This window comes from Mugil cephalus, chromosome 23, assembly GCF_022458985.1.
Source record: "Mugil cephalus isolate CIBA_MC_2020 chromosome 23, CIBA_Mcephalus_1.1, whole genome shotgun sequence".
Taxonomy (NCBI): Eukaryota; Metazoa; Chordata; class Actinopteri; order Mugiliformes; family Mugilidae; genus Mugil; species Mugil cephalus.
In genome coordinates this window covers 4822487-4836545 of record NC_061792.1, presented here as the reverse complement: position 1 = coordinate 4836545, position 14059 = coordinate 4822487, and the positions used below count along the sequence as shown (strand labels likewise).

The 14059-nt window shown below is 48.6% G+C and overlaps 1 protein-coding gene across 1 annotated transcript in view; it reads right to left on the bottom strand.

Moving 5' to 3' along the window:
• Positions 1-13249, bottom strand: part of klf7a (Kruppel-like factor 7a) — a 34701-nt gene extending 21452 nt beyond the window's left edge. Inside the window, exon 1 of the mRNA XM_047576987.1 lies at positions 12913-13249. Coding sequence (XP_047432943.1) covers positions 12913-13014 — 102 coding nt within the window. The 5' untranslated portion in view covers positions 13015-13249. The remainder of the gene's footprint in view (positions 1-12912) is intronic.
• Between the last annotated feature and the right edge of the window lie 810 nt (positions 13250-14059).

The following is a 14059-nucleotide window of genomic DNA, read 5'->3' as shown; positions in this document are numbered from 1 at the left end:
TTAGACGCACATGAGCGATGTCTTTTCAATGTCTTTTCAACTACTTTTTGCTGGGTGGGTAAATCTTGTACTGGAACAGGTAGCCAAACCAAATTCATGGCTTGTGACAGCTGTTTGGGGTTAACTTTTTAAGAAAAGATTTGGGTAAATTGGTCTTTCACAATGAGGGTGCACATGTGTGCGTTTTATCCAGGCATGATGTGTTATTGGGTCTCTGTCTCCCATTGATCTGGAGCGCCCAGGCCAAGCCATCACTTTGAGGTGACAGCTAAATGACCGGTAGCCCTAGGCAGCGGCCATCTCCCCAACAGCCTTCGTGTTTGTGTGTGTGTGTGTGTTTGCATCGCAGTGGCTAATCGATACGAAATGATACCGCGCAGGAGCTCATCAGCGGTGGCCGTCGAAGCTGACAGAGGCGGTAATCTATAGCTTCACCGAGCAATACTTACACACCGCTCCCCCCTGTGCGCCTCACCCTCAGACACACAAACCCACCCCCAAAAAAACCATACCCTTCCTTCTAAGCTTCCCTTCGGGGTTTTTTGCTCCTTCCTGTGCACTCGCTAAGAACTCTGATCCCATGGATTCCTCGGAGAGCAGCATGGTGTCATCCCAGCTGAACGGGAAAACCTGCCTCCGGGGGCCAGAAGGAGGGGGTACGACGGGATGAGAAGGCCTCGTTTTCCCTAACGGTGATCTGAATGGGAGAGCGTCCTCGCGTCGCTCTGCTATTCTCAGCGGAGAGAGCGGCAGGGGGTGCAGCGTTTGGCCAGGAGGGATCTCGGAGCTCCCGATGCCCTGGGAAAGGCTTGGAAGCGGCGAAGCAGAGAAAGAGTGAGCAGAGGCACAAAGAGAAAGGGGTGAAAGAAAGCTAATTTATCTGCCTTCCCTGGGAGGAGGCAGACAGGTGACGGATGATGAGGCCCAAGCTGAATTAATTTCAGATTAGGAGAGTAAAGTTTAAAGAGATGGCTAAAGGTTAAGAAATTTTGACACCTACGTATGTAGAAGCAAAAAATAAATAAATAAAAATATTTGAGTGTCAGAAGAGACAGATGCGGAGCTTGAAATGTCACAGTAGACAGGAGTCCTCCTCCTCCTCCTCCTCCTCCTCATTGACTAACAGCTCCATCTCTCCAGGCAGCCGCCGCCTCACCTAGCTACAGATAACACACTACGGAAACAGCTTAATTACACACACGGCCTTATCAGACGACATTAGCCTCGCGGTAATAATCAGCGGCGCCGTCAGCTCCTCCGTCAAAGCCTGGCAACGCAGCGCCTCGAGGCGGTTTTTACTCGAGCCCGGGCTTCAGGCTGATAACAGACACCGCCAAGTTGTTAAATCACAATTTGCTGACGGAGTTTGAGGGGATAATGCACATTTGGTTGTAAAGCTGACACCTCCTTTATGCGCAGTCAATTTCTGTTTGGATGGGCGCACTAATAGACGGACCCTCGGAACAGTATTCTTGCAGCATATTCTGTTTTGCCGGATTGACTCGCCCGTCTTTAGTCACGTTAAATGAGAGATTGCGCCTTTTACAGAGTGAGAATGAGCTTTGGTTTCCTTGCTTTCAGGCAAGACATCTCCCCGCTACGCCCTCCGTTACTGGAGGTTCAGGCAACACGTGCTCGTGTGCGGTTGTGTGTGATCTTCAAAGCACCTTTCATCTAGCGGGAAAACCACAATGATGGAGCACTCAGAGCGCAAAAAACCTGGTGACCCCTGCCTAATGGAGCAGAAAGACATTTCCCATTGCTTTCTCGGAGCAGACACAACAGAAAGGCACGCATCCACACATCACCCTGACACCAGGGACCTCCCCTCTCTTCGCGAGCCACGACAACATCGACACAAATGCGGATGGCGTGGAAAGAATTGATAGCGGCGATAGCGAAAATCCATAAATCTGTGTGTCTTAAAAATGGCCAATGATGGACATTTCTAGCAGTCTAGTGGTGCTCAGTCAACCCTCGCTCCTCCCCAGCTCCTCCCTGTCATCCAAATCACCTCTGGCTAATAAAAAAACAAAATTCATCATCAAAAAGCTCAATGCTAGCCAACATACTACTTTTCTGCTGTTTATACCAATTCAAATTAAAATAATATCACATTTTTAATAATTATAACATTTTTTTTTAAAGATAACTTCTTGCCATGCTAGCCCTGCTAGGCATGCCGTTTCCAGACTTTGTGCTAAGCTAAACTAGCTAATTGAGCCTACAGGACATATTAGAGCAGTTCCAATACTAGAGGAATTTCAGCATTTGCAACAAGCACCAAGTTGACACACGACTATTTGTTAACACACATGTGCCACAGCAGTTTGGCACTTCACATTTGGATAATCCGTCTTTCGGCGCAGACAAAGCTGACGAGTAAACAGATTGAACCCGGGGAAGATATGCCGACCTTGAGAGCAATATACAGGCGTTATTAAGAGGTCTTAGGACGGGGGATACAACAAGTGCACGGCGTATAAAGACCTCGGCTGCTCCATCTAAACAGCTTGTGACAATGTGTGAAAAATGATTTTGTTCTGGTATTAAGTCGAGGATGGGAGAGGTGAGGGTGAAATGGGATCGAGAGAAGAGGAACGAAGAGAGAAGAGAAGAGAAGAAAAGAGAAGAGGCATCTTGAGACTGAAGAAGACGAATGATGGAGCGGAGGATGAGATAGAAGCAGAGAGGAGAATAGCGGGGCATGGAGGATGGGGAAGGGGGGTATAATCCCAATGACTGGAGCCATGTTGCACACACTGGGGAGGAGAACTCTGTCTCTCTTTAACTGGATTTGGGTGAGCTGCTGTTTATCGGCATATGAGTCGCCAAGCGCTCCCTCTCAGCTGTCAAAACCATCCTAATCTAATCAGGAGACATTTCAGCCATGCGCTTTCAACACGACAGAGTGCATATTGGACACGTCTGTGTGGCCCGTGGAACGGAGGGGGTCGGCAACAACAGTGGTTTTACTCCGGGGTTAGCAGCTTGCAGCAGGATTTGGGGAGTCTGCGCTCCGGATGTGGGGACCCCATTGTGTGCGGCGGGCTGGCTAATCTTCATTACCGCACACAATGACGGGGCAAGAGAATGGGGCCTTGGCTGGAAAAGGCACGGAGAAACAATAGGGGCGGCGAGCAGCTAAAGAGCACGGCGGAGGGGAGGAGGAGGGCTGAAAATAACAGAGGGGAAAGGGGAGAGATAAAGGGAACAGTGGAGCGGAAAAACTCTGCTTCCTCCTCGTGCCAGTCAAGAGAGGGCCGCTCGGTACCCCGATCACGTTTGAAAACCGTGGAGTGCAACTGTGGCGCCGTGCCCGCGCTGATAAGAGCCAAAATGGTTCATTCTTACACACTTCTCGGCGACTGAACGAGGAGCCACCTCCGTTCCATGCTGGTTGTCTTGTGTTTAACCGTGGCTTTTCAAGTGCTGTGTAACAGTGCGTCTGCTAAGGCCAAAGCTCTGTCACTGATGACACCGACAACACCGAATCTCAGGTGAGAGGCAAAGAAGATGCAGAAGCAGGTCAGTGGCACAGTCGCTCACAAGGTGGATTCGCCCAGCGTCGTGTTAAGAGTCGTGCACATGCTTGTACATCCCGGTGACTTTACGCACATCCAGAACGGTGCAAACAGGGGGAAGGCTGCTGTCTGTTCTGTCTTTATACCGGCTGCAACGCTTCCAAAACAAACCTGAGCGACAAAGATTAGCCCAAGCTGCTTAAAATATTGAAAGACGTCTCATCGTCGCCGCCACCACCACCACCACCACTATGCAGGCTCCCCTCCAAGAGATAGCGTAGAGAGAGGGAGAGAGTTTGTGTGAGGATGGGTGGAGGCAGCACGGCAGGCTGAACCCGTTCACCCTTCGGTGCAGAGCAGTTGGCTTTTCAGCGGGAGGTGCAAGCGTAGTGCCAGGACTTTTCACCCCAATTTCATCTTGACAATGTACGGCTGTTCGGCAGAGGGGAGGAGGGTGGTTAGACGCACTAAGAAAGGTGTTAGAAACTCATTGACTTTGGCCTTTAGGTCCACGCAAGTGTGTGTGCTTTCACTGGCGTCCCGCATGTTTGATTACAGGGCAAAGGCTAAAACCCAATATAAGAGTTGCGTTAAGATGTGGGGTTAAAGTTCAAAGGCTGGCAAATTAATGGGGTTTAAATGAACGCAGGGTTGTGACAGTTACAGCTGGACGTGCACGTGGTCATGCACGCCACCTGCTCCGCTAAATATTCAAGAGAAAGCTTTCAGAGGAATAAACGCACATAAACCCAATAAACTCTGAAGTCCTTCCTCTCTCTTTCTTGCTTACACACACCAATGAAAATTATTGATGTGCTCTCTTATAAAACAGCGGCTGCTCCCCGAAGTATTCCTGGCAACATCACAGGCTGAAAATAGCTGCCGACCCAAATAACTTTCCCCGCCGGAACAGGGGAGAAGGAGCCAGACCACAGCCACCGGCGGCTGGCTTTACTAATTGGCATCATTTTACGATGAAATAATATCTGGGGCAATAGACTGAATAACACGTAGCAGTAAAGCAGAGCGAGGGAAGACGGGGTGTCTAGCCACTCTCGCGGAGATGGAGCGATTTGAGGGCGGGAGGAAGGGAGGGTCGGGCGGAGGGCGGGGATGCCTCGGCTCTTGTTAGCATAAGTGATCAAATTCTCTTCCCTGAAAATGCGCAAGGGGGAATTGACTGGTGAAACATTTATGTGACACCATGAGTTTAGTTAAGATGGGGAAAACATCTGCAGCAGGGGTTGATGTTTTTCATTCGCAAACTGGCATTTGCTAAGATTTGACACGAATCCCCACACAGATAGTTTGTTTTATTGATTCGGCCTTGAATAATAGATTTGACTTGAAGAGATGCCGAAATCTGTGGAGAGGAATGATTGTCTTTGCTCAATTTGTATCCCAAATTTTGTTGCAAAGACTTCGCATGACCAACTGTACTTCACAAGAAAGGTTAGGGTTAGGGTTAGGGTTGGAACTAGGAAAGGCTATATTCCTAGGTATGCAAACAAACTGTCGTGCAGACTTCCATTCAGACATGCCTTTGCTCCAGGATCCGCAGTCATGTCAACCGCTGAGACGTTCAGCCAAGCCCTAAATATCAAAATCACTGCAACACCCATCCTGTGAACTGGTCACACACACACTCGCACGCAAATAGTGTAAGAGAGAGGGAGGATGGCATAAACACAGATGTCTTTTGGCAGCCTAAATCTTAATTAGCACCAGGAGATTCATCTAATCAAAGGGTTGCCAGCCCATCATTAAGGCTAAAACACACACAGCTTTCCTCACATACCAGAACAGAACAATGGGAAACAGAGGTACGCTGTCACGCTGATGAATGGCTCTTCCCACAGGTCTCATTAAATCGCAGAAGGGCACTTCCCAGGGCGTCCGAAGAGCTAAGCAGGGTGCAAAATTTCCTCGCCCCCTCTGTCTGTCTGCTTTGACAGTTTTTTTCCCAGGCATGCATGTTAAAATAACATTTTTCTTAGGGAAACGTGCGCTTTAAGGCTTTGTCATGTAGGCCAATCCCAATTCAAGTTGAATCTGTCTCGCTTTCAGGATACAAGCCGTATCTTTTTCAGACAACTCAACCCTGCAGGGGCTTCAAATGACTAAAATTATGTGACATACTCAGTTGGCTCGGGATATCAGTGTCTTTAGGGTAATTTGGGACCCAATCTTAACTGCCAGGGAGTTTAGTGTCAGTTGCTGACAATGGAAAACATTATATGACTGAACATCTGATGTCTCGCCCCCGGATGCTAGTTGCCAAAACATAAATTTGAAGTAAAAGCATCTTTGAGAACCTGACGGAGTTAGAAGGAGCGTGAAGCTCATGATCCCTGGAAAGAGATAAAGAGGATAAAAAATGTGAAGAAGAGCAGGTAAAGGGAGAAAGAGGTATGAAAGCTAGCCAGCCCGAGCAGGTGGAAGAAAACTGGTTTTGCATGTTGGATCACTGCAGCCGTGCATTGACGTCAGAATGCAAAGTGCACCTGCACGTGACCGCAAACAAATTAACACAAGAGGCTTTCAGCAATTATACAAGCCAAAAGCCAATACATGTCCATGTCTTTACTGGAGGCCTTGAATATGACTTTTACAAAAGCTCTCTCTTAAAAAAGTCAACAAGTATTGGCGTCTCAGCTTTGATCTTCACCAATGACTGTCCCTGCTTTATACACTATCCAACCGGTTTCAGAGAGCGTCCTTGCGGCTGTCACTACCAAGAGCCCGGGGCTGTGATTGATGACTGGCTTCGGATGACAACAACAAGCCTCTGTGTTTACTCAGGGCAAATTGCCCTTGTCTCTCTCCCCCTCTTCCATTTCTCTCGCTCAATCTTTGGAGAGAGATGGTCCACATGGCTGGATCTCTGGTTTCTGGATGGCTCCGAATCCCTTGGGGTGGGATTAGCCTCCCAGACTGACAGCTAAACAAACAAATAGGCCAAAGCTGCTGCTTCTTGCTTGCCAAGGCTGCCTAGCAACAGGTAGGTAGAAAGATGGGATGCAAGACTGAGTATGTCTCAGCCAATTATGGCTATAAAATGCCTGGACAAAGTGTGGATGTGGTCATGATTAAAGCCAATGGATTTCAAGTATGTGAGCAGGCTGAAGGACTAAGCAAATAAGAGATCCAAGTAAGAAGCAAGTAACCAAGACAACCGAGGGCTGCAGAGAGCCTTTACATAGTCAAGGCTCTTTTGCATAGAGTGATTCATGACTGTTATTTTACATGCCATTACCACAGGCAATGTCAACTGTGCCAGGAGCTACTAGCCAACATCGACAATAATGATTGATTACCTTAATGTGAAAACAGCTGTCGCTCTTTGATGAAAATAAACGACTGACACTTTAGACCAAACTATCAGTTAAATCAGAATGTTCACCAGAAGAACAGTAAACTAATGTGCACAGTCGTGACAACAAACATTGTTTTCCTGTTGTGGAAACTATGACTACTTTGCTACGCACTCTGACTTCCTGTGTTCCTTTGCCTTTTTTGCTTTCAGTCAATATGCTAAGCTACGCTAATTGCCTCCCTGGTTGATGTTTGTGCAATGTTTCCAGTGAATTAAGTAACACCTGTCATCAAGAGAAAACTAGCTGCCTTTTCCTGGTTCTTGGAGTTATGCTAAGCTAAGCTAAATGCCTGCAGGATGAGGTTTGTGTGACATATTTGGCTCAGGATATAAGTGTGTTTTTCTTTCTGACCACCAGGGTTAGTTGTTTCCTTCTGCTTTCTAGCCTTATGCTAAGCTAAATGCAGCCAGGTTTAGATTTGTGTGATGCGCAGTCTGGCTTAAGACATTTGTGTTTTGAGGATAGTTTGGAACCCAGTTCAATTGTTCAACTTAGTTAATAAAAACATTTGTTAAATTATTCTGACTACCAGTAAAGGTAGCTGTTCCCTTCTGCTTTATGCTAAGCTAAGCTACATGCCTTGTAAATTTAGGTTTGATGTGGTTAAATTTGTGTCTGTTTGTGACTAACAGCTCAGCTAGCTACTTCCCCCTGATTCCTGCTCAGTCTTCATGCTAAGCTAAGCTAACTGGAGCCTGGGTGTAGGTGTAGCGGATATATAAAAAATGGCACCGATCGCTTTATCTTTTCAGCATGATAAAAAGAAACACGCCTATTCATTTAGATTTTTTTATGATGCACGCCAGAGGCCGAGGCCACATATCCCTTCACCCTGTTCCACATGATGGAGTTCATCTTGTCCTTCGTGGCATGAAAGTTAAACTTTACTGTTATTCCTTTGTATCCCTATGCTTTTAATCAGCCATGTGCCAATTTTTGATTGCAGAGCTTTCATGAGTTCAACTTTTTTTTGTAGCAAGGCAGCCTTTCACCAAGGGTTAGAGCGGGGCAAATCAAACAAAGCAGCTGTGACTTTGTCAAAACTGTCTTCTCAGAATTTTGTCAAAGGGGGAGCGAGAGAAAGCAAGGGAGCATCATGAGATAAAGAGGGAGAGTTGGTGCTGAATCCAAAGCAGAAAACGAGTGCCTAGACTCCTTCCTTTTTTTCTCCCTCCCCGCGGTTGCCAAGCCGGATGGCAGCAGCGAAGCATGTCGGATCACTGTAAGGTGCTGTAACGGCTTCCCGATTTCCCCTCAAATGATGTGAAAGCCATTGCCAAGCCATGTGTGCTGGTGTGAGGCGAAAAAAATGACTGGCTCCTCTTCTCACTGTTAATCAAACCTGGGGTGGCAGAGCGTTTCACAGACGGAAGCCATACATAAAGATGTGCTTGTTCACCACTCTTCCTCCTCGCCTCCCCTCTGTCTCCCCCCCACCTCTGCCTTTTTTCCTCTTACTCCCCTGCCTCTCTTCCTGACGGGGCCAGTCACCAGAGCGTCAGACAAATGAATACTTCCCCCGGCCGTCCTCGCTTTCATCAACGCTTCCCACCTTTTCATCAACGCCCATAAAGCAGTAGCCGGCACCTATCACTGGCAATCGCCTCTCAGCTGCCTGAGTGATGAGACAGAGGTGGCAGAGTTCACTAAGCGCTTTTATGGCAGAATGGATGTTACTGGGTCAGGGGGTCGCTTGCACATCTCATTACACAACGTACACACACAACGCACAAGCGCCTCTGCACCTGAACGCGACGCTGCGCGCATGCAAAGAGTACGCAGTCCGATCTGAAGAGAGCAAAATCCAAGCAGAATAATGAAATTCCACGCTTGCAGGTGTGTCCGTGAGATACGTGCACGGATAGACAAAGACGCAGGGAGCTTTGGAGGCTGAAGACGAAGGTAAAAGAAACAAATTCATGCAAAATTGAAATACTGGCTTGCTGAGGTACAGTTCCTAGAAAACCGATTCAGCTAATTAGATGAACTACTTTGGTGCGCAGCTTCAAATAAACAAGAACGAATCTTTTCTTGGAATCCATGCACTAAGAGTCCAGCAGAGACGGCGCATTGTGCAGCGGCGCACAAAGCCTTCCTTTCATGCCTCGGCGCGCCACAGGCCAGGCCGTGTCAAATACATTCTACGCGGCATCCATCTCCGAAAGATCTTTCTAAGCGACGTCCAGGGTTAGAGGCGAGCAAAACAACGCCGAGAGGGATCAATCCCGCTTGACACCTGAGTGTCACGAGACGGCGGCGGACTTTCGGAGAAAGCATGCGGGCTTGATTTTTAGGAACTCCACATCTCACTCTCGGAGCCGATGTGACATTTTAATAAAGCAAACACTACCAGGAGCTCTTCTGAGACAAACAAGATTAAGTCCCGGGGTTGTCCCACCTCCGCCTGCTCCCAGAAAGCAGAACTGGCACGGGATTGATTTAATTTTGATTTGCATAAAATTACATGAAATAGCAGGCTGTAAAAGGTCGTGGAGAACATGCGGGATGTGTGAGAAGACTGGCTAGGTTTTAGCTTCCTGCCAAGACCGGAAATAGACCATCAAAGCTGGCTCTTTCTTGCTTTTTGCTTGTGCGCCAAGCATGACCTGGGGTGCATTGTGACCCGGCAGCTGTCAGAAGCGAGCGGCGCACAGCGAAAGGGAGAAGTCCCGAGCTTACACAACAGGCCTGCGGAGATCAAAAATCCATACTGTGCTAATTCTATAAGAAGAAAGCAGGATGGAGGAAGACAGGAAGGAGGGGGCCGAGTTGGCTGCGCTCCCCGGCATGTCTGCCGCGTGTGTGAGAAAGCAGCTGTGGCCTACTGAGGATTACATAACATGCCGAGACACAAACGCGCCGACGTGCACGTAGAAACACAGAAAACGGACACATATGGATGATCAAAGTTCTGCAGAGCTTTACGTTTCGATCTACCTAGAGGCCTTCTGATGGATCTTGACCACAGAACCTTTTCCCTCGGAAGGCCTCGGTCAAAATGTAGAATGCCTCTGGTTCACGAGGGAGGACGAGGGAGGACGGCATGCCCCTCGTTCTTGATTTGTCCGTGCTCCTCACTCCCGCCGGGGTAAGGGGGTGGGGTGGGGTTTGAGCCCGCCGGACTGTGAAATGCAAAACCCTGCAGCCGGGAGAATCTGCGTGCTTTGCAACTTCCTCCACCTCTGCGATCGCAACCCACCACCCCGCCCCAGACGGAGTAGCCGGCTGCCTACTGATGTGAGTGGATGCATCTGCAGACGCTGGCCTGCACGCGGAGGCTGTGCCAGAGCGCCCCGATGCTCGTTCCGCATTTAGAAACACAGAAGCCGATACACATCCACATATAGAAGCCCATAATGCACCGTGCGGCGACACACGGACATTTCGCTTGGATAGGCATCAAACACTCTGAACCCCTAAGGGATAATATATGTGTTGGAGGCTGTGGAGTGTGTCCCGAGGTCAGTGACAGCCAGACAGCCGGCCATCGGTGGTGTCCCCTTACATCCATCAGGGTCAACTGCCGTGGATGAGCATCAGCTGAGCTGGAGGCCCCAGGTGGCAAAGAAATTCTGAAATACAATCCAGATGTTTTGTCTGTTTCGCGCTGAACGGTCTGGTAAATGTTCGACGGCGAAGCCAAAATGAGGCTTTATCTGAAAGGGTGCCAGCTTACAAAAGAGGCAAACAAGGAGCGGAAAATAGAAGCCAAGATTACAAGAGATGCAAAACAGCGCATGTATTATTTGCTTTGGGGGGGAATGCTGGGTTCCACCAATAACGAGGACCGGCTCTGCTTGTTCCAAATCCAGCTCAGCCCCTGCTGTTTGTTCCAGCTCTGAACAACCAACTGTACTGGGATTTGGAAGCGAGGCGGCACAGTTCGGTTTGGCTCTATTAGGTCCAATAATGGAACAAATAGCGGCCTCTGATGTACCATCTGCAGAACCTCCAAAACACTTTGCTCCTTCTCTGCTCCCCATCCCCCTATAAGCGCCTGAATCATGCCTCACAGACACCAACAGGGGACACAGTCATCATTCTTGCCTTCGCATCTCAGGGACCCATTTAGTGGGCCAGCAACAACGGCCTCCTATCTCGCCATCAGACGCCATAAAAGCATCAAATTCTAAATTGTGCCCGGAATACAGAGGGGACTCCTCAGAGCGGCTGGAGACAAAGCTTTTAAGGCGAGCCGCGACTCATAATTCCTGCATTCTAGGAGAAGGGGTGTGGGAGGGGTGGAGGAGGGCTGGGGGGCTCTGTGGCAACTTCACGCTACTACAACGAACACAAGGATTTCTTTGCCAAGAACATCTTCTAGGGAGAAGGGTGGGGGGATTCGGAGTGTGGGGCCGGTCATAATCCTCGTGCTCACAAGGACGTCAGACGAGCTTCTTATCCGCAAGGAGGCTTGTTCTCAGAAAAGAAGCACTCCAGGGGATCGGGATTCGACACAAGACTGCGAACTGGTACAAAAAGTGTTTTTAAACTCAACTGACCACGTGTCTGTCTCAGTTTCTTTTTGGTTGGGGGAAGAGGAGGGGGCTCTGCAACAAAATTTTGGTCACAATTCAAGCAGCGGCGGTGAGGATTTCGGTGGCGGAAAACGGGAGCATCGGTCTGCATCTCTGCACTTGGAAAGGCTGACAATTCAACTTCTCAGATTCCAAAATGGACGCTGGCTTTGAGAGGGAACTGGCTGCGAACACTCAAAAAGGCATTTCCAGTCTCCACAGCTAACAGCCTTCCCGGCCTTTTGCCTACACATGCAGCCCTCTGCCTCCATTTGCATTAGGTATTGATTTTGATATGCGGGCCGTGGGTGCGAAACTCGAGAGAGGTGGGGAGGGGGGAGACGCACGCTGCATATGGCTGCACGTAGGCCCGTGCACATTTTAAAAATAAATAAAGAAAAGAAATCCACTGACAGCGAAGGCAGGGAGTTGGAGACTTGTTATGAAAAGATGCGTCGGTGGCTAACAGTAGGATGCCAATTAGGCTGCTTGGCCACAACGAATGGATCCGCGGTCACGCACCATCTCTCTCTCTCTTTCTCTCCCTCGTCTCTCCACCTTGTCACTCCTCCTCCTCCATCCTCCCCCACTCTCACGCATAGAGCAGCAGCAGAGAAGTGGGGAAAAACTGAAGCTCCTGTTTCATGAACAATACCGGCATCAGATTTCTGTGCAATGATTTTTTTTTTTTTTTTTTTTTTTTTTTTTTACGTGCAGCACATCATCTCTAGCAGCAGTAGCAGCAGCAATGCAGGTGGTTCTTCTTATGGGAAAAAAAAAGAAAGTAGAAGGGTTGTTGAAAGATGACAGGTGCAAATTAACATTAAGGTGAAAAACTCTTATTTGGCAACGAGGAAAAAAAGCGAAGATTTTAAGCATTTTACGCACCGGCTCACGTGGCACAAACACTAGCTTATGATTGCACACTTTAAGGTTTCTGAGGTGTCTAAGAGCCATGTGGCCGCGTGGGTCCCTTTAAATCCAGCGAACTTGGATGAGTGTGAGGAGAATGTTAGTCTCCCTCTGCACATTTTCCTTTTCACTATACTGCATTTAAAAGGGGTTCAGCCAGACATGTTGGGATATTTATTATGAATAAGATAGGGGACTTCTACCCATGCAGGACGGTTCAAAACTCAGTAATCTGAGGGATGCAGATGTATTATTAACGACCAATTCATCCCTATAATGGGATTCGGGTCTTCATCTCCCCAAATCGCATCTGACAGCTTTATTACGCGCCGGTGTGCGTTCGACTCGTATCCACTTTGCCATTTCTCCGAAAACTGTCACGTCCATGAGTGATAAAAAGCTTTTTTTCCTCCTCATTTCTGTCTGAATTACACACACACACACACACGCTTTTTTTGGGGAGGGGGGGTTGACGCCTGCATGCGAGCGCATGTGATCACAAATCAAGAGAGCGTGCGTGTTGGAGGTGGATAATGCGGGGATGAGCAGCAGCAGCGGCCGTATTCGCAAGTTGAGACGTACCTGCTGCCAGTTTTCTTCCAGCGAAGGCATGGCGGAGAAGTAGCCGGTGTCGTGGACCAGCTGAAGTTCCTGAAAGATACTGTGGTTCGCCAAGACATCCATGCTGACGCTCGGGTGATGGAAAACAAGAACGATCCAAAGAGAAATACGCCTCCTTTCGTGGCTCTGTCAGACCTCTACATCCACTTCTTTCATATTAGTCCTTTAAAATGAGATTAATTTGAGAGTGCGGCGGCGGAAAACGTGGCGACTGGGGTCCCTGTACCTGCGCGCATTATCGGACTCGGTGCGTAAAAGGGACTGGAGGTGATGGAGGCTCCATGCGTATCCGTGTTGCCAAAATAGACACTGATAGGGAGCCAAAGGAGGGGAGGGGCTTGGTAAACGGTGGGGCGTCGTTTATTTTGTCAATCAAATCCCCCCGCTTGTCCATTTAAGGCGAATGGGCGGAGGGGAGGAAGGGGGGGTTACTAGAACCGGGTGGGCGGCGGTGCGCGGGGGGGCGGGGCCAGGCAGAGGGAGCCTCGGGGATTGGCCGCGGCGCAACGTCGCTCACGCCAAATATGGGCTCGATAGGTGAGCTATTTATGGATGGGTATATTAGATTTGGAAGAAGGTCTGAAAGGCTAGTCTGAGAGGAGAAGCCGTGGTGTAAACATCATGTGCTCACAAGCAGGAGCTGGGAAACAGTTTTAATAGGCTGCCATAGTGTTCCACAGAGTAAGTGTTTAATTATAATGACACAAAGTGGGAGGCATCAGTATAGGAAAGTAGATTTCTATAGGGAGGGAACTTTAATGAGAGTAAACTTTTTGCAGTTTTCCTCTTGCGGAGACTGTTATTAAAAATGCACATGCTCGCCATTATGAAGATTTAGTTTGTTTATCATATTTAAGTCAATTCGTTGTCCGTGGTTTAGAGTTAAACCGTTAAAAACCAGGTGCTGTGAGCAAAATTGCAGGGAAAAAAGTGGTAAATAAGCACCCAAATCTCCCCTTGATACATTTTGCTCGGCGCTGTGAGTGATGCCACTTCTTCCTCGGAGCCGTGTAAGCCATCAGAATACTTCCTCACAGGCTCGACGGTCTCCTCTCTCCCCCTCTCCCTGCCTCACACGCACATTCAGAGCGTTGTAGAGGTCGGTAAT